This window comes from Malaclemys terrapin, chromosome 1 (assembly GCF_027887155.1).
Source record: "Malaclemys terrapin pileata isolate rMalTer1 chromosome 1, rMalTer1.hap1, whole genome shotgun sequence".
In the NCBI taxonomy this organism is placed as follows: Eukaryota; Metazoa; Chordata; order Testudines; family Emydidae; genus Malaclemys; species Malaclemys terrapin.
In genome coordinates, this window is record NC_071505.1 from 52740979 (window position 1) to 52767612 (window position 26634).

Genomic DNA, 26634 nt, shown 5'->3' on the forward strand with positions numbered 1-26634 from the left:
CTTGGTGAGAGAGCAGCATTGGAAGAAAGAAAATATCTGTAAAAGGGGAAGATAAATTGGAATACATTAAAAAGTGTAGAAAGGGTATTAATTTATTCCATCTCTGTGTTTTTTGAAAAATTAATTTTAGGATCAAAACAAATGGTTTAAGTGGTAAGAAAAAATACACGTTATAAATGAAGAAAATGCAAAGACTGAAATGTTATCGTCTCAGCTGTGCCTAAGCTTTAAAGCACATTATTTTAACACAGATTTCAGTTATATCCAAACACACACTTGGGTGCATCAAGCACGGAGCTACAACCCTGACTTAGAACTTTGAATCGGACATACCTCCGTAGTGACTGACAGTCAGTTTATCGCACAGCTGTTCAATGGCCTATGCAAAATGAGTTGGACTCAATCCAGTCCCTAGAAGACAGGTGCCCACATTGCAGAAGTCCCCAGCACAGTTGGCATGAATTGGCACCCTTGTGGCAGTGTGACTAGAGAAGTCAAAGCTTGCCTGTGACTAGAGAGAGCTGACCCTCTGTACACACAGTTTTTTCAAGACCAGATTTGAGGCAACTGCACCAGTAATTCCCCACTGGGGTCCAGCAAGGGCATCCAGCCTCGGCTTCCGGCTCCAAGCAGTCACCTCTCTTGGGTGGAGACCCTCAGGTCATTCTCTCCTGACTGGGGAAACTTTAAAGCTGCACAGTTCCCTGCCTAAACTGTGATATTCCCCGCCAGTCAGCCTGCCCAAACAGGCCAGCCTCTGAACTTCACTTTCTCTCCAAAGGCTATGAGCAATGTACCTGCCCACAGTTATATGTTACCACACAGCTCTTTTTAAGCAAGCACATTACAGAGAAAACACATTAAAATCAATAAAAGACCTTACAAGCATGCTAAAATACAACTCCAACCTTGGTCTCTGGTAGTTGTCAGTCCTTCAAAGCCCATAGTTTCTTTTTCTCCATGGTTAGACGTTCTTAACTGTCTCAGATTCAGAACCAGAATATAAGCTGGGCAGCTCAGCTGTGTCTTTACAACAGCTCAGGCCTTTGATCTACCAGTCTCCTGGAACAGGTAATCAACCCTTTCCTCAGGGCATAGATTTAAGAAGCTGGGTTTTTGCATACCTGTACTTGGAGGTGGGGAATTTACATCAACCTCTCCCTAGGGATTTCCCAGGAAATTCACTTACAAAAGTCTATTCTTTTCTGGCACATTTTCAATATAGCCCTTCGAATTTCTATATCTCACATCTGTCACATCTCCCCCTAGAGAGGTTACTAGAATTGTGGCCCACAACGATATATAAATCATTCATTTAATACAATGGACCCCAAGGATACTTAAACTTAATTTAGTAAAGTCTCCCAAGAAGCATACGTCAGAACTTTGCCATATCTGTCATATCTCCCCCTTAAAGAAATGGGTGTAACTAGGGTGCTTGACTAGTATCCTACAGAAACTAACAGGTTTATTCCCAAGATGGCATTTAAGTTATTACCACCAAGTTCATAATTTCATATTTCAGCTATGGATCAAATAAACATTCTGCTAGCAAGCCAACATACATCCTTCAAAAATCCATAGGGTTATTAGACATCTCATCCTGTACAGAAGCTGATTAAGGTTTCCAGGGGCCCTGGGCCAGAGGAAGTGGGGGGCACTCCCTACCCCTTCCACCTGCAGTCCCCCCCCTTTGCGCCCCTTCCACCTGCAGCCCCTGTCCACTGCCCCACCCCTTTCTGCCCCTTCCCGGCTACCCCAACCCTGTTCCACCCAGGGTTCCCCCCTTCCACCCGCCCCACAACCTGTTTGCTTCTTTCTGCCCCAACTCCTGCAGCCCCAAGACCGAGGCAGCTCTGTCCCTGGGGCCATAGCGGAGAGCGAGAGCTCCTCTAGTCCCAGGGCCGCAGTGGGGGTCCAGGTGCTTCCCCTGCCACCTCCCAGCCCTTCTGCAGGGGACCAGGGTTGCTGTGCTCAAGTTTCTCCCACCCCGCCCACCTGGCACTTCTGCCAGAGAGTAGGGTCCGGCACATGGACTTCCCCTGCCACCCCACAGCTTTTGCAGGGAGAGGGTCGGGGCACTGGGGGCTTCCTCTGCTAGGGAGAGGGTTGGGGTGGCACTGGGGGCCTTTCCCCATCCTGTGGCTTCTGCCAGGGATGGGGTCGGAGGGAGTACTTCGGGGCTTCCCCATCCCACAGCTTCTGCCGAGGACAGGATCAGGCGCTGTGGGGGAGGGCTTCCAGACACAGAGACAGAGTGGGGAGAGGCGCTGCGGAGGCTATCCCCGCCCTGCAGCTTCTGCTTGGGTCAGGATTGGAGGGTGTCATGGGCTTCCCCCACCTCACCTGGAGGGCAGCAGATGACAAGGGCCCCCCCCCCAGTTGGCTGGGGCCCCTAGGCCCGGCAGGCCCAGTGCCTAATCTGCCCCTTCCCCCCCCCCCCCCCCAAGCCCAGAGGAGCCCAAAGGCCCTGGCAGATGGTAGAGGGTGAAGCAGAGCCATCAGGTGGTGGGCAAGAAGGAGCCGGCGCCGAAAGGCAGTGGCTCCCAAGGCAGCTGAATGAGGCTAGAGGGTTCAAGGCTGTTCCTGCTCCAAGCCTCCGCACCCTACAATTCACAGCTGTCGGGCCCCCTCGAGTATCAGCCCCACCCCCTACCCCCAGAGATTGGGGTTCGGTGGGGGGTGATTGGGACCATCAAGGTTAATGCACAGGCCCAGCCCGAGCAACTGCCTCTGCCCAGCATTGGCAGTCCCAAAGCCCTTCCCTTGGTTCCAGGCAAGGGGTGTCTGTGAGGCACACCAAGGTGCTGGGTGAGTGAATGGGGCAGGGCTGACAGTGACCAGCTCAAGGCACTCAGCATGCTGCTGAAGCAGAGGGTGTCAGCAGGAGCTGGCTGTGACACATGCCTGGCCCCTTCACCCTCTTGCTGGCTCTGGTCCCCACTGACGTGATGGGTCACACACTCCTTGTGGGACCCTTCTCCCTGATGGACGTGTGTTAATAGTGGGGCATAGTGCCTACTGCAGCTGCACAGGAAGGCCTTGGAACCCCTCTTACATACCGCCTCACTTGACAAGATAAAAGGTCTTATCCCCTTTTTTCTGAACTCCCTGCTTCTCCTATATACTTCAGGGGTCAGCTGTAAACAAGCTTTGTTGAAAAAGTTTAATCACCCTTAATCTGTATAGTTCTCTTTATCTATAAGGGTGAAAATGTCCCAGACAGTAGTTGAGCTAGGTACCATACCATGTCACCCCGCCCCTCTTAGCTCAATTCACACCCCACTTCAAAAGCATTTAGAAACACATCCATGTCAAGGAAATAATTTGGATTTTCTGCCACCCACTGGGACAGGTATATTGCATCTGGCTTCATCTGCCAGATTAGGGTTTTACTGACAGTCTCTCCCCAGTGGGAGTTGCAGATGCTCCTCATCTCTCAGGATCAGGATCAGGCCCAGAATGCATACAATCACAAGCAGAACAAGGCCCAGATCCTCTGCCACTGTAAATCAGCATGATTGCATTGACAGCTATTTTACACAAGCCAAGAATCTTCATATAAAGATTTCCAGCACAGACACACATGGGAGAGACTATTTAAGTGTAAATGGGTCAGAACAACTCCCAGGCACACAAGAAAGAAGTGAGGAGCAGCAGCACTTCCAAAATACATTTCCCAGAGCATCTCAGCTTGGTAATCCACCAACAGCAGGAGACAATGAAGCTAAGAAATAACCTCTTTTCAATGTATGTGCCCTTCCACACTGCATGAGTTTTTACTGGAAATCCATGCACAATTACAGTTGGTGGAAGCAGCAGTAGCTGCCCCTGAGCTTCCAGAGGAGGTAAGTACAGCACAGGCTGGAGGATACAGAACTAGTGGAAAGAGATCCCCCAGGGAACTGCATTTCTAGTGGGAAAGGAGCTAGAAGAATATTATGATGGGGCCAGGAGATATCTTCATTTTCCCTTCCTTCCCTCCCCAAGCAGGAACAATTTGTATAGGGAGGGTGCTGAGAGCCATTGAACCAAACTGTAAATCACTTCAATGCTGGGGGTGCGGGAGCACCCATGTCCCCAAGTGAGGAATATGAAAGAATGGAACCTGGATTCCCTGCAATCTCTTAAAACTGACTAGGAACCACTCATGATCCTTTTACTCTAGCAGGAGTACCACACATATACAAGGGAAGCGTACCAAGGAAACTCCGAAGTGAAAAGATCACTGATTTCCCCAACCACTATCCCATTGATCTTTTCATAGGACAGGAGTATGTTGCCCAATGTGTCCATATAAACCATTTCAATCTGGCTTTTAGCAAGCACTTTCTTAAAACAATGCATCCATGAAACTATGTTCCCATAGATTTAATATAATAGTATCCTAAATAAGTTTACAGTACCTTCATCTCTGCTAGCTATTGTTCCAAAAGTAAAAACTGAAATGAAATATGAATTTGTGAATAAAGCATTAGCTTTTCACATACGTTTTAAAGCTCTGCCATTTGAGCTCATCCAAAAGTGTTCACTTTATTAAAAAAAAGTACAAAAATGTAGTTTTCATGCTCACATAACACGAATGGATAGATTTTCCATAAGAGACAGACCAAGCATAAAAGCTTCAGCCCAAAACGAGAACTGGAGAAACTTCTGAGTAACCGAAGTCAGGGTTTTGTAAGGTTATATCAGGACTTCAGTTACAGAGCATGCCACAAAGCAGATGCTATAATTAAATAGGAAAAGAACGTGCAAGAGCTCTGAATAAGTGATCAGCATGTTTCACAAGCTTCTGTTCTGAAAGGCATTGACCTAACAGCAGCCTTGTTGAGGAAGGAGTATGGGCAGGCGTGCCTGAATTGGTTCAGTAAAAAGTCTGAACAATTTACACATGTAAGTCAAATTTAAAGTCCAAGTGGCCACTTTAATACAAACCATCCCCAAAAATCCATCAGTCCCCCATTTCCAATATTCTACCAGTGCTTCCTCAATCCATTATTTCTCTTCCCTATCGATTCTCTTCCATCCCCAGTCATTCTATGCCCACTCCACCAAGCTGTTAATCCTCTTTTGGGGTTTTTCCTCCCTAAGAACCCAAGTAGGTGAAATTTGTTGTTTTGAAAAGTCCTGTAATTATGGGACGTTTGAAGACTTAGACATGTTTCTTAGGACAAGTAGATATTATTTAGTGAATGTGGAATTGAGTAAGCTAAACTAGGCTGTTTTGTTAAAGTGGTATCCACTTGGCATTAGCAACGTCAGTTGTGTGGTTGACTGTTTCACACATTGACTTTTGAGAGCTGAGGAAAGTGGACATGCTCTAGCGGTTCTCAGCAGCTTGGCGCATCCTCAGAAATTGGAGTCTTAAACCGGGGAAAGGACCTCTGACCTTCAGCTGTTTCCTGGAAAACAGTGCAACAGTTGCTTGCAATTGGCTACTAAACAGGGAGGGTGGATTTGTTGTTGTTGTTGTTTTAAGAGGAGTAAATGAGCTGCCCATTTCAAGTGTACCACATGCAATCAATCAGGATAGTTTTCGTTTGTTTTATTCTGAGGTAGGTGGAGAATTTGGGGGTAAAGGTCTCTCCTTGGCAAGAGGGCTAGGTCAACAGCCAAAAGAAAGAGCTCAGGCCCTGCTAGAGAGAGAAGGAATTTAGTGGAAGCCTAGTTCTGGTAAGGAACTTCAAGCACATGAGAAATCAACAGAACCGGAACTCCTTAGAATGTGGTTTATAAACTATTAGTCTTTCCACTTTAAAAAATAAATAAATAAACAAACAAACTTGTACACCTTCCTTACTAAGATGCATCTTACCTGGATGAGTTTTAGCAGTCTACACCATTAATGAGTTTTCAGAGATATACAACCTGAATATATTTTGCTGGCATGCCCTTCTTATGCCAACATTTAGTGTGTACAATTTTTCTCCAAGGGAAAAGGAGGCTTTTTCCCCAAAACAGTACTAATCTTGATGCTGTGGGAAAAAATAATTTACAAGAGCGCACTCAAGTTGTAAATATTTGTTTACTTACATACCCATGTTGTATGAATGACAGGTGCTATTTTTGCTTAAATTTATCCATAGGATTAATATCCATATGGAATGTGTTATGGAAAAAGTGCAGACATTTACATTAACGTACACAACAGAATTAAAATCTACTTGCACAAAAACCAAAAGCACATTTCTTTCTACCATAAGAATATTGCACATTCTGACAAGGTTTCACAAATTACTGGCTTTTTATAAAGACAGAATATGAGGTATTAGTCAATTTATAAATAAAGTAGACAAAGGATGAAAGAGAAAGCACTTAATATAACAAAAATCCTTCCTAGACTTCTAGGTGAGTGAAATTTAACAAAAGACAATATTGACAGTCGTGGGAAGCTTAGCACGATGAGTGAGGATGTAGCTGAGGAATATTAAATGAGAGCTGAAGGGCAAAGTCTCTTCCTTATAATAAAATTAGTCTAGAGCTTTTTAAACAGATGAAACCTATTTAGGACACTGCAACCTAGAGAAGCCTGCACTCAATTTGTTTACTCAATCAACGTAAAAGGTAAGTTTTCACATAAATTAAGTGAAATGTATTTCTAAAAGTTAGTTTAAGTTACAACTGGCAATTCTCAGTTGTGTGTGGCGGCCATCTTACTGAAAAGATGCAGTTTGATACAGCGACTACAGGGAAGTCCAGCCAGTCCTATATTAATACTCAAAGAAAATCTTCAAGGACTGATGTAGAGATCTATTAGGGTGACATCTGAATACTGAGGATTTTCCTTCCAGTTTATATTGGCTTATGGACTTCATTGATGGCTGTATAGCAAATGACAACTTTAGTATGATGCCACCACTACAGCAGACTCAAGTTGCCAAATGTTACTAAACAAATACCACAAAAAGTCTAACTTTCAATTTTGCTGTTTATTCACTTTGAGAAGAGTTTACCTCTCAAGTTGTGGAGCTGGGCCAATACTTCTTTTAAATGAAGAAATCTGCGATGTGGAGTTTCCAAATCTATTTACTACAAAAAATGTACTCGATTGACCTACAAGTCACATCAAGCACAGGGATCTAATTTTACTTAGTTTAAAGTTCGCTATAGCATCATGAGAATTTAAAAAGTAAAAATTTCACTACTCCATTTTCCAGGGCGAAATAACTAAACAGTAAGTATGTACTGCAATAATACAGGTTCTCATATTTAGTTTTTAGATAGATAAAGTCCAGGATCCTACAAAGACTTACACGTACATAACTTTACACACAAAAGTAGTCCCACTGGAGTCAGACAACTCACATATGTACAGTTATGCTCATGCTAAAGTCTTTACAGGCTTGTGGCCAATGAAAGGACATTTTGAAATACAAACAAACTTCTAAACTCCAGGCAATGGTTCCTTACACTGTTCATTACACGGTTTTAAAGATGTTCTACATTCACATTTCTAGAACTGATCATGCAAGTTAAAATGCAGATGAGCTAAATTTCCACTGCTGTATTGTGTGTTAATTATACACAGTTCCCACGTTGTCTACAGCAGCTAAATACTGCAAGTCTAGTCTATAAGGATAATTTTAAAAAAAAAAAAGGAAGTTTTAAGAGTAACACTTCATAATAAGTTAGTTTAACTCACGTGGCTATACATGCATCAGTAAGTCAAACATCCTACCAGGGGTATAGACAAAAGTCACATTAAGGTAAGAGTATATTAAAAAAACCTCTTCATATGTTAAAAGATTGAAATATATTTCAATTTAGTAAACATTTATGTTGTTTTATGATATGGGATTTATTTCCCCACACACACACCCTTTCTAGACAGATAACGAGGCACTCATCTCCCACTTTGCTGCATGTTGTTTCAGTTGCAAGAATTAGTTTAACTGAATTTCTTTACTGCAATTACATTAAATACTTTAATAGTTTATCAGACAGTTCAGAGAAGAGTTTCTGTTCCATATTAGCAACTAAACAAGAAAATCATCAAGGTGAGGAAACGGGAAGAGAAATATGGAAGAAAAAGGAATCGTTATTGTCCAGAACAGTCTGTGTATGTAGTAACCATGTTTCCTCGGCGCTGAGTGACAGTCCTACAATGCTTGCTAGATCCATGGAATCTGCTATCAGTTCGTACTGTGTGCTGGTGTGCACTGTCAAAGCCACTGAAAGAAAACATTTTTTCCATATCTTCAAACACATCATCAAACAGTCCACCTCCAAAGGAGAAATCTTGGAAAGAACGTCTTTGCCTGCTGTGAGCCTCCCGATGACCCCGGAAGTGATTTTCAAAATGCTTCTTCGACCGTGAGTTTTGGTTTTGACCAAAAAAGTCAAAATCTTTGAACAAGTCATCAAAATTGAAATTAAATGACTGTTGGAATGGGCTTCCATTATTTCCTTGTCCTCCACCATGGCCAAATTGGTCATATTCTTTTCGTTTATTCTCATCCGATAACGTTTCATATGCTGTAGAAGTATTGAAATTAGAAATTAGGTCAGAATTTCATGTACAGTCAGATTTAAATCTTCCTGTCAAAATCACATTTGCTTTTTTCTCAAGCAGAAAGCACATCAGTGATAACAAGCACAGGTGAAAGTGATAACTTCATTATATGTATAATGAAAGTAAGCCACAACTTCGCTGAACATTCATCCTAAATTAACCACATAAGTGTTCTCATGCAGTAAGTCAAGAAAAAACGTATCCTGTAATTTTAACCACCAGGCACTAAAGAACAGCAGTTAAATGGCAATGAAATAAGGGGAAATGTAAAAAGACTTGGCAAGCCAAGCTCTTTCCCCATCTTTTAAATTGTTCAACACCTTCCTATCACAGGAACTCGGTCGTCCTGTGATGGGTTTCAAATACACTTTCCATTTGATAATTATCAAAGCAGTGGGAACAAGCTATGTTGCAGAGGTACTGCAGCACACAACTCTAAACCAAACTGTGCTTAATACATAACAGTAGGGAACCAAGGTTGGTTTACAAACAAACTAGTGGTGCTTCGCATGAACAAGTTGATGATACATGCAATACCCAAATCCAGGTTTATTTAGAATAGGAAATGAAGTTCCGACCTGATCTTTGGCCCAGAACCATAGCTTGTAAAAATGTATGGGTCTGTCAGTATTTCTACTTCACAAGAGAACACTGGACTTGAACATATGTGCCTTGCCTAGTTAGGACATTTTCAACCGTATATCTGTTCCTCTATTTGTTAATTTTTTTAAAGGGCTTTCAATACTCTACACAAAGAAAGTTCTAACTCTGCTGTTAGAAAGAAGTGTGACTAGGGCCATTATAATGCATTGTTTTGCCATGACAACGTTCACTAATATACACAAACAAAGAGAAAGAATCAATAACAGCACCTACAGAACATGAAAAGAGGAACTACTGATATCAGTTTCACAGACACCGCTGAGAAAAGTGGAGTTGCAATTACATTTTATGGTATTATATATTCATACTGAAAAGGTTATATTTATGACACTGATACTTAAAACCCCCTTTCCGTTATTATTTTGCTCCCTGCCACTCATTTCAATTTTAATAGAATTAGCCACTAGTAAATGCATGATGAAAGATCCATTTGAAGGCTAAATGTTAAAGTATTTGTTTCTATCTGAAATCATGTTAAAATTCAACTGGGGGGGGGGGGGGGGAATCAAAATAGTAATCAGACATATTTTAAGACTAGACACTTCTAGCTACCAACCACAGAAATGAACATTTCTAGTTCTGGTAGACAAAGATACTGTCATAGGTGCCTTTGACCAGGAACACTTTTGTGGCTCTCTTTTAGAACTGACTATGACACACAACCTGCTATATCTAAACTGGTATAATTTTTAGCCCAATAGAAAAGTTAAGAGAGTATAGACAGACATTTTCAAGCCCACAGACTTACACAATTCATAGCCCTCATTTATATTACCTTCTGCAATTTCTCTGAATTTTGCTTCTGCACCAGGACTCTTGTTTTTGTCTGGGTGGTACTTCATGGCCAGTTTGTGAAATGCCTTCTTGATTTGGCGGTCAGATGCATTTTTTGGAACTCCTAAAATGTCATAGTAGCTTTCTCTAGCCAATATTAATTCAGTTATCATTAAAATGCAGAGAGCAAATGTGAAGACAGACTGTGTGGTAGCCATTTCTGAAGCGCCTAGAAAAGACAGAAAAATACTTGAATATGAATGGTCACAATTTTTTGCTCTGAAGTTAGGCAGTAACTTAAGACAATTCAATTGCATCTATGCTAATTAAAACAGGTAAGTCTATAATGCTTAAAAGGAGGAACCATGCAACAATTAGAGATGGAACCATGTTTAATTTCACTTTTGCTGGAGAATCTCCCTTCTGCAGAATTTTCAGTACACAGTATGATGGGTTTGGGGATCTCCACACCTCACTGTCACCTGCAACAGAAATGCCGATAGTTTCTTCTTTTGGTCACATTTACACTTGCCTCATCTACCTCCCATAGTCCTGGTCCCAACATTTGGGCTTCACTAACTAGCCACTCTCATTACAAGGCCCAGTATTTGCTTTTTGTATTTTGTCCATCAGCTACATATACTATTTTTAGGAATACTTGTCTGTCACCAGATAGCGAGCAGCAGCATTCAGAGGAAAGTGAAAAGAGCTGTACCATGCTAGAGCTACCCAAAGAGGTTGAGAAGGAACTGGTAAGAACCATTGCCTCTATTGAGCAGAAGCCCAAGCAAGTCGTTCTCTTCATATACACTGGGCTGCTACAGGGCCTTGTGCTGACCTCCAAGAAAGAGAAGAGAGTCTTAATTCCAACCCCCACTATCCTAATTTCAAAGGGCCAGTTGAATGGCCTAAGAGGTTACTGTGGTGGAGAAAGAGATCACTAGCCACAGAGTCCCATTACAAAGTGCAGGTTTCTCCTTTCTAGGTGAACAAAAACATGGGATGGACTTGGTATCAATTAAATTTTAACAGCAGTTTTGATAACGAAAAGGTCGACAATAGTCTTGATACAGAGGACTTATAATCAGTATCATTGGGAGTTAGATGTGTAAGCCTCCCATATGCCAATAGTGAACTGAGCTCTTGAAATTCACTCTGGGTTGAAGCTTTCCATAAGACCCAAGACAGCTTTAGAACATAAGATCAAAGTGCACTGGGGAACTTTCAGCGTGTAGTATTTGTGAGGATTAAAATAGTTAATTTATCAGGTAGTCGAGAATTGTACAATCTATCAGAGATACTGATAAAAAGTTTGGAGTTAAAAAACAAGCTAGTGCCAGGTTAAGGAAATGTTGACCAATAAATCTGTACACAACACACATCAGTCATTTAAAAAGAAAAGCTTCATGTTAAACAGACAGTACCAATTACAAAACAGGTACATGCAATATTCAGTTAGTCAGCATACTAGGAATCCTTTTGAGAAGAAGCCTAAGTATACAGTACTTGGAAGCTTCTCCTTATTCCAAGGGACATTCAAGATATGTAGCGGGGACGTAGACTGCCCAAAGATAGAGTTGGATTTCATCCAGCCAGCAGAATGCCAGGGGACTGCACTAAGAATACTCAGAAAATAATATATCATCTCAGTGCAGGATTAGGTGAGGGAGTGGACACACTAGTTGCCCTGGAAATCACTGACTGTAACTCAAGACAGGGAAAATGTTGAATCTGAGCATGGGTCCAATATATTTCTTGCCTTGATGACAGCTCCATTCTACTTCCCCTGAATAAGTCAGAATTCTGTCTGTATGGCTTTGATGGCTGTCATCGTTTTTGGATCATATGGGCCCTAAAACATTTGCTATGCACAAATTCGGTTTTGTGGATTTCCTTGATTACAAAAGATTTTAAGAAGTGCATATATCCATAAAAAGAAATTAATGGCTAAAGATCAAACCCAATATTTAACTGTAATAAGACAAGACTTTACACATAGCTTTATTTGTAGGTCCATTAGTATTTAAATAAATAGAGGGCTTCCTTTTGGTTTTGAACTTAAAATCAGGCCTAAACAGCCTATTAAAATAGTTTCATCTTTTCAGTGACTACTAATACTGAAAATATATTCAATACTATTTGTATGCTCTGACATCCTACCATCCAATCCTTTGGAGACTAGATATATATATCTAATGCCCTCCTAAACATTTGCTTGGCTGGTAGCATGCCAAGTGTCTGTGTTCTAAGGGCTAGTCTCAAAACGGGACTGTATTTTGATCAGTGTATTTAGATACCAAGTGTACAATTCATTCTGGCATCTCTCTTGCTCAATACCAATTATATTAGTACAAGTACAGGAAGCTTTTAGTCCCTCTTCTTTTTTACATCTATTCTCTTCCCTTTTTCATTAATCTCAAACTTTACCACTTTGACACTGAAAACCATTAATCTGTACATGTTTTTCCACACTTTTAGTGTTTCCTGCCTGTTCACCCTTCACAGGTACGGACCTGTGGCTTTTCATCTCAATCCCATAAAATCAGAAATGCTTTTCTTGAGCAAGACAAGCACCCACCTCAGTTAACCCCCAATTTGTCACTACAGTCCATAACCTTGACTTCATCTTGAACCCCAAACTCCATATCCTGTCTATACATATCTTCCTATTACCACTGCAACTACATTGCTCAGATAAACCCTTTTATTCCACTTATGCTGAAACATTTGCCCAATCATCTCTTAACACCTTGATCACTAAAATGCCTTCTTCCACAGACTTCCAAAAATCAGCTTTCCCTAAGCCAGCAAGTGTCCAACACTGCTGCACTTCTCACATAAGTAGCCAGAAACAGAAGTGCATCTGGCCCATCTCTAAACACCTCCATGGGCTTCCTCTTCATTCTAGTATCCTTTTCAAAACTTCCCTCCTTATTTAGAAGATTGCCCCATTCTCTCAGAGATAGACTCTATGCACCCCTGCTCATTCTAGCATCTGACTCCTCTGTCCACTCCCACTACTGAAGGGCAGTTAGGCAAGAAATCACTCCTGCACCTCCTAAAAACTGCTACAAACTAACTACCTGTCTCTCTCTCTCTACTCCTGCCTTCAAATCTTTATGCTCTGCCTAAGCTTCTCAACTTCTATTACTTGTATACTGGCATTATTACCAAATACACTCATTTCAATTATTTTAAACTACTCTTTCCTGCAAAACAGTTTTATACTACATACGGTCTATTGTCTTGTATAGAATTTGTAAAGCATTTTAATTTGTATATGAAAAATACAATACTGAAGTTGTACCATATTTTAAAAGAAACCCCAGTTCAGAATAAACTGGCTGTTCTTCAGAATGTTTTAGACAAAGTTCCTGAAAACACTATTTCTAACAATACCTTATGCAATGATCAGCTTGTTTCAACATCCCCATGCTATTCAGACTTTATTTACTTTGTTTATTTACACAAAAGCAATGTTGAAAATAGCTAATGTTTAGAAGTATTTTAATTGACAAAAGGCTATCACAAAAGACTAGCAAGTCCTATATATTAGGATAGCTCTAACCATTAATATCTGACAGTATATTTATATCTGTAGTATCTTTACTACAATATGAATTTACTAACATGGCATTATGTTAAATAGATGCATCTTTTTCTTGGCAGCACCAAAATATTTATTTAAATCAAATTTATTAAACTATCATCTGTTAGTATCAGTACCTTTACTATAACAACCATTTTAAAATAAAGAGCATGTCACTGTTTATTCTGCTTATCTTTCTTTTCTTTCAGTTTGGAAACTGAAAGAAGACAGATAAGTTTCACTTTCCCTCCCTCATGTACTAGTTATGAAAATGTTGCCATATCTGGCTGAAAACTTTACATGGGAGTGTTGAGAGCTCCAAACTGTTTTAGGTAGGTCTTTTAAAAAAAAAAAAAAGTGTGTTACCTTTAACATTTTTTTCTTAATTAAAAAATCCTTATTAGGTTTTAGCTATCAGACACAATCCCTTAAAAACAGTTTTGTGATTCTGAATGAGAATCAGTGGGAGAACCTGACCTCAGTATTTTAGTTCGGCCCATTTGTCAATGAGCCACTAGAGAATTTAAGGTCACAAAATAAGTAGTATTTAAACCTTTGCTGGATAATTAGCTGAATGGTAAGGATTTCAGCAGTATCATTATTCTGGTTATAAATTTTAAATGCGACATTTTCTTTAAAATTAATATTACAGGCCAGCAAGGGAATATTCAGTGCCAATTTTCAATCCATAATTAAAATGTTTGGCCCTTAGTGGCAAATACATAATCCTGAAAGCCTGTTTCTATCGTCTTACTGTGAGCATGTTTATGCATTTCAAGATAACTGAGTAGGAGCTTTATAACAAATAGAATCATAGACACATAAGGCTAGAAGAAACCCTAAGAAGTCATCAACTCCAACTCCCTGCGCTGAGGCAGGACCGAGGCAGGACCAAGGAAACGTAGACTACACCTGACTGGTTTTTAATCAAGCCTGTTCTTAAAAACCTCCAATGACGGGGATTCCACAATCTCCTTTGGAAACCTAGTCCAAAATCTTATCTTCCTTTATAGTGAGAAAGATTTTCCCAATATCTAGCCTAAATCTCCTTTGCTGCAGGTTGAGCCTGTTACTTCTTGCCCTACCTTCAGGGGACATGGAGAACAAATAGTTACCATCTCTTATGTTTGTAAAGCACTATCTACATATACAGAAGTCCATGAATAATATACTAATTACATACAATTTTTAATGCACTGACCAAGTGGAACAGCTTGACCTTTTGAGACAGCTCTTACAAACACCACCTAACTATTAATACAAGGCTACAGAACTTTTAAGAACAAAGCTCAATTACAAGGGCATAAAAGGTCTTTTATATAATTCTATCAAGACACTAAGACCTATGTTGTAGAATGTGAAAATGTAAGCAGTGCTGGAGAATGAGATCTTTCCTTCTCTTTACCTGCCATTCTTTTGAAAACTGAAACAAAAAGGAAAGGAATCTGGCAGGTTTAACCCAACACAAAGCCATCCTATTTTGATTTAAATTAAATGTAACTACAATTTAGTGGACATAGAGCTAGTACAAAGTCCTTACAAGTGGAAAAGGCTCTTACTCAACTGCAGTTACCACAGCAAGTTTAAATATAGTAGTATTGTATCATCATTTGTCTCTCCCATGCCTCAGTTCAACTTTGCTATGGAGTAAGCTAGAATCCTCAGCCATGCTACTAGAAGGAACTTATAAAGACCACTGCAGTTTGTATGTGGTCAATTAATTGCTGACCCCCGAACCAATAACTTTCAGGAAAATAAAATGATGGGGTTTACTATTATTCTGGACTATTCATCATGGAGACAAGTGACTGAAGTCTGGGAGGGGAGGATATTGCCTATTCCCGCAGCGCACCTTTCTCACAGCCAAATTAAACCTCATTATACTGATTGGACACGAGCGAGTAAAAAAAAAAAAAGTTATAAGTGTCCGAATGCCAAGGCAGCAGTGCAGCACCACACAAATGCAGACGCCCCCACACAGAGGAGAGCTCAGCACTTCACACACCCTCCTTTCGGGAGAGAGAATAAAAAGCAAGACCCGAGAATCTGCGATACATCGGAGTGACCTGAAACAAAAACACCCCACGGCAAAGAGCAGAGAAATCCCGACACCCCCACCCCCACCCGCATCACTGCACCAGCCCCTCCGCCTCCCTCCCCCAACGCAAAAGCCGGGGCCTTGTCGCCGCCTCACTACTATACTCACCTGCTGCTCCGCGCGCTCTTCTCCCCCTGATCTGGGCGGACGAACACGGCGGCCGTAACTCTAGGGCGAATCCTACACGAAACGCTACGCTATTGGCTACCCTATCTCACGTGACACCCCCGCTTTAGTGCACGTGGAAGGCTGTTGTTAACCCAGATGAGTCACGTCACTTCCGCTTGATGGGCCGGGTCAGAGGCCTGGGGAAGCGGAAGTGGGGCTGCGGTCGGGGCGAGCGCCCTGTGGCTGCCGGTGTCCCGGCGATCCCCGCGCCCCGCTGCCTGTGTGTATGGTTCCTTCCCCGGGCTGGGTCCTGCAGCGCCCGCTATGCCCCGATACTGCGCCGCGTCCTGCTGCAAGAACCGGGGAGGCCAGAGCGCCAGGGACCAGCGCAAGCTGAGCTTCTACCCGTGAGAGCCAGTCGGCCGGCCGGGGCGGTGGGCTGGGGCGGCCGGGCGGGCTGGGACGCATCGCCGGAGCCCAGGGCTCTCCCACCCTGAGGCAGCAGCGCCAGGGCGCGATCGCAGCCCGTCGGGTTAGGCCCGTCGCCCTGGGAGCGGGGCCTCTCCCTTGCCTGCCTCGCCGGGCGCCCTCCCTCGGGCCCAGGCCGCACCACGCTTTCGCTGGGGGTCCCTAGCGGGGGCGCAGGACGTGCTGTCCATGGGCTCTAGGCCCTGTGCTTCAACCTCCTTATACCCCTGCTGGGGGGGAGGGACCTGCACTACGCCCTTCCCCGATCCAGTTCCCAGCTCCCCTTCCTCAACCCCGCTCTGCTCATTGCCCAGGCCAGCTTGGGGCTTGCTGCGCCTTTGGACAGAGGTTCTGCCTGGTCAGTGTTTAGCTAGGATCGGAAATAAACATTAAACGAAAACTAAAGCATTATTAAAAGCGGCTGGGAAGTAGAAGGGGGTTCAGGGAGTGGGTCTGTGTCAGTGTAAGCCCAAGGAGGCTGGGGATCTGGTTGCCCATTGGGATTAAGGCATGATGTGGGCTCTGCAAAAAAGGCTCTAGGCTAGACAGGCCTTCATCAGGTGCCAGGAATATCTGATGAATTTTGCCACTCATCCCAACCCCACATCTGATATCTACAGTACTTTTCACTTCCCCAGGACACCCTGTTATCATTTATACATTAACATGGAATCTTAAGGTTGTGCTTTGAGTGTGAGGGTGATTTGATGTGTATTATAGTTGGCTACATGTCAAAACTAAAGAGATATTTAAGGAGCTGAGAATGCTAACCTTGTTGGTGTCTTGTGGTGTCTTTTTGGTCAAAGATGTGAACTGAGAGGTTGGGCTGAATGATAATGTTATTGTACATGGAAATGCTTCACTTTTTTTTTTAAGTGATTGCTCTGATAACATACTGATTTCGCCTAAAAATGTTGGTCTATAAACTTCCAGATGTGACATGCAGGAAACTGACTCACTAGACGAGTTTCATGGCTTTGCTTACAAGTTTCTGTTTAGCCCTCCACTACATTCTATTTCCCCTGGGGTTTGTATGTCACTTTGCATAACAGTATTTTAAAACTAAATTTTAAACAAATCTTGCCAATGTTTATGCTTCCTTTTCCTTTTCACTTAATTTGAATGATAAAAATTACCCCAGTCAGTTTCCTTTTGTTAGCTTTAGTCTTTCACTTTCTAGATCTCACGTTTCAGGAGAGTGAGACAGAAACACTTTTCTTACTATATTTTATACAATTTTTTTAACCTAAACTAATGAGTGGCTTTTCAAATTAAAAAAAACTCAGGAATGTGCTCAAATAGATTAAGAGAAATATAATGAAAACAAAATTAAAGTAATAGGTGGAATCCAGTAATTTGAGAATTGCTTGCTTATTTGTTAAAACAAAATAAGGACCACATCCTCCTACTTTTCTACTGAAGCAAGTATTCCCAGGGACTTCAGTGGAAACTGTTTTTTGAGCAAGGGTTCCTAGATCAGCCCATATTAGATGGTTTTGGGGTCAGGATGTCACCTTTGACATCAGTGAGAGTTTTGCCATTGAGGTCAGTGGAGCCAAGATTTCCCCGCACATGATTATCTAGATGTAAGTTTCATGGTTACCAGATTTAAGTGCTATATAAAAACCTAGGATAGATTCTTGTGTAAGGGAAGACTTAGGAGTGGGATGAAGAGATTTTATTTGAAAAAAGTATAAAACTAATTTTGTGCGAATCTTTTAAACCAGGTTTCCACTTCACGATAAAGAAAGACTTGAGAAATGGTTGCGGAATATGAAACGTGACACATGGACTCCCAGTAAGCACCAGCTCCTGTGCAGTGACCATTTTACCCCTGACTCCCTTGATGTGCGATGGGGAATTCGATATTTGAAACATACTGCAATACCAACTATTTTCTCTTTGCCTGATAATCAGGTAATGTGTCACTTTATTATTTAATACAGAGCTGCGCTGGCTGGATATTAGTATAATTTTCAAAACCGTACATACAAAGTAATACTCAGAAAACTTTTCTTTTGAATATCCAATAGTTTCATACTTTTGATTGAGAGACCCAATCTTGGAAGTATTGCTGTTAGGTAATTTCTGTCCAAATACTAATGTTTCTTTTACACCTACTACTTTGCTTCAAATAGCTAATTTTATTAGGGCCTTCTTATTAACAGTAAATGTATTCATATGGTATAAAAACATTAGCTTTTTAAAATGTTTTTAATTTCAGCATGTGTATGTCTTCCCTTTCTTGACTCTCCTCTCTCTAATGTAAAAATCATGGATCAGGAGTCCAGGCTCAAATTATAAAAATATTGCTATTTTTCATTGCCATGTATTTCATTGGCACATCCCTGCAAAGTAGTTACTGCTTTATACAGCATAATATACCATAATGAGTTATCATCAGCTTCTTCATAAGTTTTTTCAGAACTTAAGTATACTTCATATACTCTTGCAGAAATATTATACTCAAATCTTGTTTAGTTAAAATTTTCCAATATGAGTTGCTTTCTCAGGTATTCCTTTTACACACAAGTATAAAAAATGGTCACAGCCTGTAAATGGTAATGGGCACAGAATTGTTTTACACTTTGTATGAATAACAACTGGGATCTGCTTTTAAACTAGCCAGAGTAAAAATTGTAAGGACCATCGACCTCCTACTATCTCATCCCCATGTGTCATGAAGACATTTCCCATACAACTGGTTAGGTAAAGACCCAGTGCCTCACATCTGTTGTAGTATTGTTTAGTATAAATGTTTTGAAGGCGACTACAGGAGTTTACTGCTTTTCTCTGAAGCATCCAGTAGAGAAAAGTGTTGGAGGCAGGGTACAGAGATGGGTATTTAGTCTCCATCATGACTTAATTTATAAAACTGAAATATGTGTCTATCTAGCTACTTTAACATTGAAAAAGAAAACATTTAACACAGACTTTTGACATTTAAAATATAAAAAATGAATTCCAGAAATAAGTGTAGGTTTCCTTGAATTGCAGGTGAACTTAATGTAAACAAGTTTTCACACTCTAGGATGAAAACTATGATGAGTTTCTTTAAAATATGGAGAGAAAATCCAGCAGTTCATGACACTAGTAGTAATTTTTTGGGATGATCTAAAAATCTTTATGGAATTAAATTTTTCTCTGTATTACCATAGCTGCTAGAAACCTTAGTCATGGTCCAGAACCCCATTGTGCTGGGCACAGTACAACACAAAACAAAAAGATGGTTCTTGCCTCAAATAATTACTGCTTAAACATAAGTTTGTTTCTAAATGTAGAGGTAGTGATTTGCATTCAGCAGAAGCATAACCTTCCTTTTTTTATATCTGTGTTCATAGTCTAATCACGATATCTTTATAGAGGAGATGTTACATAGATACCTGATCTATAAAGCTATATGAATACTTTGAGGTGATGCTGCCAAAATTTTAACTACAGTTTCCCTTCACATTTTCTTCCCAGTCAGCAGTAAATGAAACATTCCCTGGATAAAACTGTGTCTTGGGAATCCCCAAAACAAGGAGGGGGAAAGCATATCAATTTTATATTCATCTCTTGTCACTGGCAAAGAAAAAAAACAGTTACTATTTCCACCTCTGTCCAAGGCACTATACCTCTTAATATTGCATGCTTCCTCCTCCCCAGCACCTCATGGAGGCTCATTTCACTGACTGTATTGACAGCTGTTCTGGGGAACGGCAGGATCTATTCATCTTCTCCCTTTCTAGACACTTGCATCACCCCACTTACTGTAGAATCAGAAGGTCAGATCCATAAAGGTGCTTAGGCACTTATGTCCTGACTCCCAGATTTTGTTTTTTTTTATAGGAGAATCTGTCTGAGGTATAGTGTGCATCTCTCATGAACTCCTAGAGATGCAAGATGATTCTTTAGAACACATCCCAAACTTAACTGTCCTTTTACATGAAAAATGTATGTGAATGGGAAAATAATTAAGATCCTATGTTGCAGAAATGGAGCCCAGGTGGTTGCTCATTTCAACACTAGTGATAATTTTACATTGGCATGTGTTTGTTTCTAAAGCTATCATGGCAAAGACAAGGGTTAGGACGTTTTTTAATGAAAGCTGAGATTCTCCTTCATAGGGCCCAATGCCTAGCTCTACTAACAGGTTTTGGGTAAGCATCCTCTCACTCAGTGTGGCACTAGAACTCTTGAGATGTGTGTTTAGCCTAAGGAAAACATGTATATATGAAGGATATCTCTGCTCCTGTATGGATGCCCACTGCTCAGTCAGTCAAATAGTGATGGGCCTTCATTCCGTGCTTTGGAGATGGTGTGTGTTTTGGGTTTTTATCCCTTAAACCATATCCCTTGCTCACATGTTTGAGGTACTGCAGCTACATATTGAGGCTCAGTCTTATGTCTCTATACAAAACAAACAGGGGTTCCTCAAAGCTCTACTTGTGAGTGCTCTACCCAGATGGGATTTGATTTTTTTTTTTTTTTTTTTCCCCTCCCTCCCTCGTCAACCTAGCAGTGGTTCTGGTAGGACTTTAGGTTAGAATTTCAGGAGAATCTGGGTGTTTTCTCAGTTCTCTAAACAGACGCAGCAGGAGCCAGCAATTCAATCAAAGAAGCCCTGTTTCAGCGTCAGGTAGATCAGAGGAAGGGAGATAGCCTGTGTTCTTAAATCTCTAGGACTGACTGAGCATTAGGTACCCACTTTGGAGATGATAGTACTACAGGTAAGGAAACTGCTTTTACTATTTATATAACTTTTTCAATCCTTTAAATTTTGAAGTGTGTTACAAAACTCAATTGCAATGCAATGGAACCCATGTCCTACTGCTGCACGCCTACTTCCTTCTTATCTATGAAGGACATGGGAAACACTGAACAGCCTGTTTAGTCAACAGTTTGGGTGGTCTGAACTAGGCATATCTTTATGAATGTACACTTTAGAATGACTTGTCTTTTTTCACCACACACCATTTTTACGTCCTGTCCTCACATTCTTATTAATACTTGCTTGTCTTATTTTTATATTTAGTTAGCAAAGTTAAAGTTGCTTACAGGTTTTTTGTTTTGTTTTTATTCTTAGTCTACTGGCCTAACATGACTACAACTTCTACAGCTTGCCCTCTTCAAAATCAAACCTATTGAAAAAATATACCACACAACGTTAGTATATTTTTATATTAATGACCAACATATCAAAAAGCTTATTTAGATTCTAATCCTAAACATGGGGAAGATGTGATTTGTGTAGATGGGGAGAAGAGAGAGTAGCCAGGGAAGGACAAGCCTTAGTAGTGATGATAAAAACAGAAGCAGTATCAATGTAAGGTCTTTCCACTTGTTAACTTACCATGAGTCATAAAAGAAATGTCTCCATCCTTAAGAAGTGTTCAAACTTTCAACACCATGCTTGCTTGTATATTTAAAAATCAATCTGTGTGGACGTGCATGCATACTACATATGCCTGAATGCACACGTACACCCATGTAACCCACTGCAGTTACTTATGCACTGAAGATCTAAGTTTCTTTTCTACCATTGTACTAAATTTCTGTGAAAGTAAAGTTGCTTGGCGGTTGTCTGAAAGAACCATCAGTCCACTGAATTACATTAGGTGGAAAAAACAGGATTTTCTGCTTTGCTGCTTCAGTAATGCAAAAGCAGCATAATCCATCATTAATTTGTATTGAATAACATGTTTGGGCATAGAATAGGAGAAACTAACCAGCTTGTCAGAAAAAGTCAACTTGGTGCTTCTATTGTATGTGTCATCAATTTACATGAAGAATTATAAAACAGTTTCAGGTTTATTAAAGTATTTTACACAGAGTTTTAGACTAATACTTGAGAATGTCTCTGGTGGTATACAAAGTTTAAGGAAAACATTTTATTGGAGATAAATATATGAATTGTTGGCAACTTACTGGTTTAATCTTTGAGCAATACTTTAAAAAAATTGATTATCAAAAAATAGTTACTCAAGAGCACATTACAGAATGAGGAAACTTTTGTGCATTATATGTAGTTATAGTTAAAAGGTGTCATTTCTCCTCCAGGAAAAAGACCCTTCTCCGCACAAGCCACAAGAGATAAAAACAGAGGATGGGGAGGAAATCAATGTGTGTGTAGAGTCAGATAATGTATCTGCATCGTTTGAGCCTTGTTCACCAAAGAAAAGTGTCACAATTGCAGAAAGGCTAGATGAAAAAACTGAAGCAATTTGCTTATCAACCCTGAGCAAACCTTCACAAAAGAAAGTGCCATTTCAGAACACAGAAAACTTGCAAGCAGGCACCATAATTCTTAGTTCATCTGAGCAGCATATTCAACAAACACCTGTTTTAATGGCAGAAGCTGTCCAGAACATAGATGCAAGTAATGTTCATACGTCGGTAGAGAATCTTTTAAGTTGTACAGCCACAGTTTTGCAAGTTACAGACCCTGAATACCTGGATTCATCTTTGAAATTTAAAAATGCAGGTGGACCAATTATTGACCATCTAGCTGAGAATCCTAACTCACATATTGCAGTCTGCTCTGTGGAAGTACAGCCGAGTGAAAACACAGTTTTTTTCAGTACAATCACGCGAACTATCGAACAATTGAATGGAAATGAGGAATCTGTCATTGCTATCATTGTACCTGCTGAGTGTTCTAAAGAGCCTTCGATGGTAAGTAGTTCTTTCATGCCTATTAAACAGGAGTTCATAGACATGGAAGAAATAGAAATTCAAAAATCTGCATATATAAACAATTATGGTGAAACTGAAGTATTACAAACTGAGCATTCCTATTGCAGACAAGACCTAGACAGGGATCATCTCTGCCAAAAAATTGCAAAGCTGCATTCTAAGATAACACTCCTTGAAAAACAGGAAAGAAAAACTTTAGGTAGGCTCAAATCCCTGGAAGCTCTTATTGGACAACTAAAACAGGAAAACCTGCTTTCTGAAGAAAAGCTCAAGATTGTAGAAAATTGTTTCACAACATTTGAAGTGACTATGATACAATAAAATCTTTAAAATGAGTGTTCTAACATGACTTGTTTTCAATATCTTTGATTATCCTTCTATATAAATGATGCATCTTTTTCCATGATGCCATATTAATGATAACACAAAAACGCTATATAAGAGGTGTTCTTGAAAAAGTTATGTCATCCATTCTACCAAAGTCCAGTGATAGACTATTGCCCACAAACATGAATCGTAAATGAGCAGAATAAAAGGAAGGTCTAAAATAAAATGTAAAGTCGTGGAATAAAAATGGGAGGAACTTCCTCAGATTCAAGCTTCTCCAGAATATATATGAGCCTTACAGTTCAGCACAACAGTACAAACTGAGCAGAGATCACAGCAATGTGTGGGGCACATAATAAATAGTGATAGTCAATTTTCCCAGATCACTCTCAAAGGAGTAAAAACAGTTTAGAGTTACTGCTTCTTAAACTGGGAGGTATGAAATATATTGTGTACTGAGGTCATGGGTGCTGTTTATATCCTCCTTTAGTATTCATTCAAATAGCTTTTTGTACACGTTGACCTTAATTAAAATTGTGTTTATATTGCCCTCTTCTTCAATAAGAACATTATTTCTAGTTGAACATTAGGGACAACACAGTACAGCTCCCAATTTTCAGGATACTAAAATACACAAACAATTTAAATAATGGCTTCTGTGCTAGTAAAAGACGAAGTTTTCGATGTTGTTCGGTAAAACAGAAGTTGTTGACTCAAAATACTTTCAACCCTCTAGTCAAATACTAGTATCAGGCCAGATTCTACAACTGTTACCATGCTGATTAGTACCTTAGCTGTACCTTGAAGAAAACAAGACTCTATTTGCAGAGTGGATAGTAGTGAGTAAGCCACATTCTGCCACCCTTAATGTGCTGTTCTACCTTAGGCTTGGTCTGCACTACAGAATTAGGTTTCCATAAGGCAATTTATGTTTACCTAACTCTGTAAGTGTCTACAATACAATGTTGCTCCCATTGATATAAGTCACGCCCTACACCAACCTAATAACTCCACCCCCATAGGAGGGTAGCTGGAGGCCACCATGCAGGGAGGGGACAGGGGGTTCCAGCTGTCAGTGCCCCACACAGTTAAATTGGTGAAAGTGTTCCTGGTGAAGACTCACCACTGACAAAGGGGATGTAGTGTGGACGTGAATCACCGCAGTAATTACTGCAGTTGCTATACTTCAACCTTAGATCGACTTAATTTTGTAGTGCAGACAAGGCCTTACTTTTCAAGGAATAGTGCTACATAAGATTGGGAATTGGGGGGAAATGGAATCCCAGTTTACACTAACTGCTATAATTCTGATACATTGCATTTAACTGCTTTGCGTGATAAGAAAAATACTAATTATAGTTGATTACCCATGGAAATATTGAGTAACCTGGTTCACTTAATGAATAAAATTGTGAGCTACATCATTGAATAATAATGTATCAGTAACAGGTGCTGAAATAAATAGTGCCCTGTCCAACATATATTGCCCTGATGTACATTATGGGGAGAAATATTAGGAATTGAAAAGAATGGTTTGGGAGTGGAGGATTTTGGGGGGGAGGGGGTGGGAGAGGGGAGTTCTACAGTAGTTTTATTAGCCCAGTATATATACTGTGTGTACCACTCCTGTTACTCCTCCTCTCACTGACAGTGGTACTCTAAGGCCATGTCTACACTTACCAGAGGTCGATTTCAGTAGACCCAGTAAATCGACCGCAGAGCACTCTACGGTTGACTCCGGTACTCCACCGGAGAAGATTCAGGTAAGTCGATGGGAGAGTGTCTCCTGTCTGCAAAGTGCGGAATAGACACCGCAGTAGGTCGACCTAAGCTACATCGACTCCAGCTACGTTATTCGTGTAGCTGAGTAGCGTAACTTAGGTAGACTTACTGCGGTAGTATAGACAAGGCCTTAGTAAATGTCAAATTAAACCGCTTAAGTACTTGTACGCTATTACTGTACCTCCACCCTTCTTTGTGTCTCTTTATTTAGCTAAGCACTGGAGCTATTGGCAATCATACATGTCTGCCCATTGCTGCTTAAATGTATGCTGCTGGGGATGTTGTATGACTAATGAAGCTGCTGATGTTGCCCTGGGCATGCAGGAATGAAGTTGGGTGGAGGAAGTGATTTTTTTCAAAATAATCTCCATTGGAGTGATGATGGCTATAAACACAACTGTAAGAGGAAAATATTCAGAACACCTGGGGGAGTTCCCCTGGGATAGGCTCAGGTTCTGCGTGCATGCTTCACAGCCTTTTCAGACCACTGTACAAAGCAAGAATTGTATATTCGGGTTTATGCAGCTGAATGGGAGGTGAGCAGCAACAGTGCTGCCAGGGACCCAGTGCCGCCCAGGGCTCCTTATCAGAGGAGGAGTCTTTCAAAAGTACCAGTACTAATGCCATATACCAGTGGTTGGGATCATATTCCTATACCAGTAAAAGCACCTGTTGCTAACCGATTATGGATAAGTAAAATCCAAGTTTCATGCAGTAAATAAACAACCCGATTTTCACAATAAGCCAAAACTCAAGCTAATCCCATTTCAAAACAAGCCAATCCCTAGGAACCCCTACACTCTATGACTAGATCCCCTGGCGTGCAGTCTGGGACTGTGGTGGGCCCACTGTACACTCCTGACTCTCTTTCCCCCCTTGTCGGGAGCTGATCAAAAAAAAGAAGCAAAAAGCTACAAGCCAAAAACTAGCAAACAAGCAACTCACAAGCCAATGAAGCCAAAAACAAGCCTAATTTCTGTGGGGTTTTGGTGTGGGTTTGGCATGTCTGAGTTAGATGTCTGCCTGGCAGGAACAATGGTGGTGACAGACATTTAACTCAGATATGGCATTCAAATGTCAGTCAGGTGTTAAATGTCCTAATGGGGTTGTGACACCTGATTACTCATGTACTGGGTGTATGTTTAATTTTTTCCAAAGTCTGCCAAACTGGTTATTCTTTATTTGGGAGGAAAGAGGTTGGGGGTGGAATAGAGTAGAAGGGAGATGTTTGTGGGGTGATCACAGGACCATAATAGGCATAGTTGAGTAGACTGCTGAGATTTAGGTCACTAGCCCTCATTTGTCAGATAATGAGGAAATAATCCCATATACAGCTGGAACTCCACTAGGATCACTTCATATAGGAGCAGATTAAGCAAAAAGATGGAATCTTCTATTACTAAAGAGAGATGATACAAGCACTAATTAGATCTTAGATTTCTAGATTAGCTTACATGATGCTTTAAAATAAGGTGGGCCAACTATTGTAAAGTCAATCCATTATTATATAAGAAAGATTTACTATTTTAACCTGGTAAATCGCACTTAGCTCTGTACAAAAAATGATTTCATTAAAAATTGCTTTTCAACCTTAGCTCAGTGCTCATGCTAACATGAAGTATACACCTAGTTTTC

General features: G+C 40.7%; 2 protein-coding genes across 3 annotated transcripts; one reads left to right on the forward strand and one right to left on the reverse strand.

Annotated features, from left to right (window-relative positions):
• Window positions 1-6006: 6006 nt before the first annotated feature.
• On the reverse strand, window positions 6007-15803 carry DNAJB9 (DnaJ heat shock protein family (Hsp40) member B9). Of its 2 annotated transcripts, XM_054024296.1 has the most exons (3): window positions 15745-15803; window positions 9951-10178; window positions 6007-8475 (listed from the first exon to the last, which is right to left on the reverse strand). In XM_054024296.1, exons 2-3 carry the CDS (start codon window positions 10165-10167, stop codon window positions 8039-8041), a joined length of 654 nt encoding a protein of 217 aa, XP_053880271.1. In that variant the 5' UTR covers window positions 10168-10178; window positions 15745-15803; the 3' UTR covers window positions 6007-8038. The 2 variants fall into 2 exon arrangements, with proteins under 2 accessions (XP_053880271.1, XP_053880265.1); XM_054024290.1 differs by lacking the exon at window positions 15745-15803 and having other exon boundaries at window positions 9951-10673.
• A 152-nt stretch (window positions 15804-15955) lies between these two features.
• THAP5 (THAP domain containing 5) lies at window positions 15956-23239 on the forward strand. Its single transcript, XM_054024308.1, has 3 exons — window positions 15956-16151; window positions 17940-18129; window positions 22255-23239. The coding sequence occupies exons 1-3, from the start codon at window positions 16069-16071 to the stop codon at window positions 23209-23211; spliced, it is 1230 nt and encodes a 409-aa protein (XP_053880283.1). The 5' UTR covers window positions 15956-16068; the 3' UTR covers window positions 23212-23239.
• Window positions 23240-26634: the final 3395 nt, after the last annotated feature.

Coding starts and splice junctions, on each gene's coding strand:
- DNAJB9 (XM_054024290.1), bottom strand. CDS start 10,266: ATGCAATTGAATTGTCTTAAGTTACTGCCTAACTTCAGAGCAAAAAAT. Junction 8,476..9,950: donor ATTCAGAGAAATTGCAGAAG/GTAATATAAATG, acceptor ATACTTCTACAG/CATATGAAACGTTATCGGAT.
- THAP5 (XM_054024308.1), top strand. CDS start 16,069: ATGCCCCGATACTGCGCCGCGTCCTGCTGCAAGAACCGGGGAGGCCAG. Junction 16,152..17,939: donor CGCAAGCTGAGCTTCTACCC/GTGAGAGCCAGT, acceptor CTTTTAAACCAG/GTTTCCACTTCACGATAAAG. Junction 18,130..22,254: donor TCTCTTTGCCTGATAATCAG/GTAATGTGTCAC, acceptor TTTCTCCTCCAG/GAAAAAGACCCTTCTCCGCA.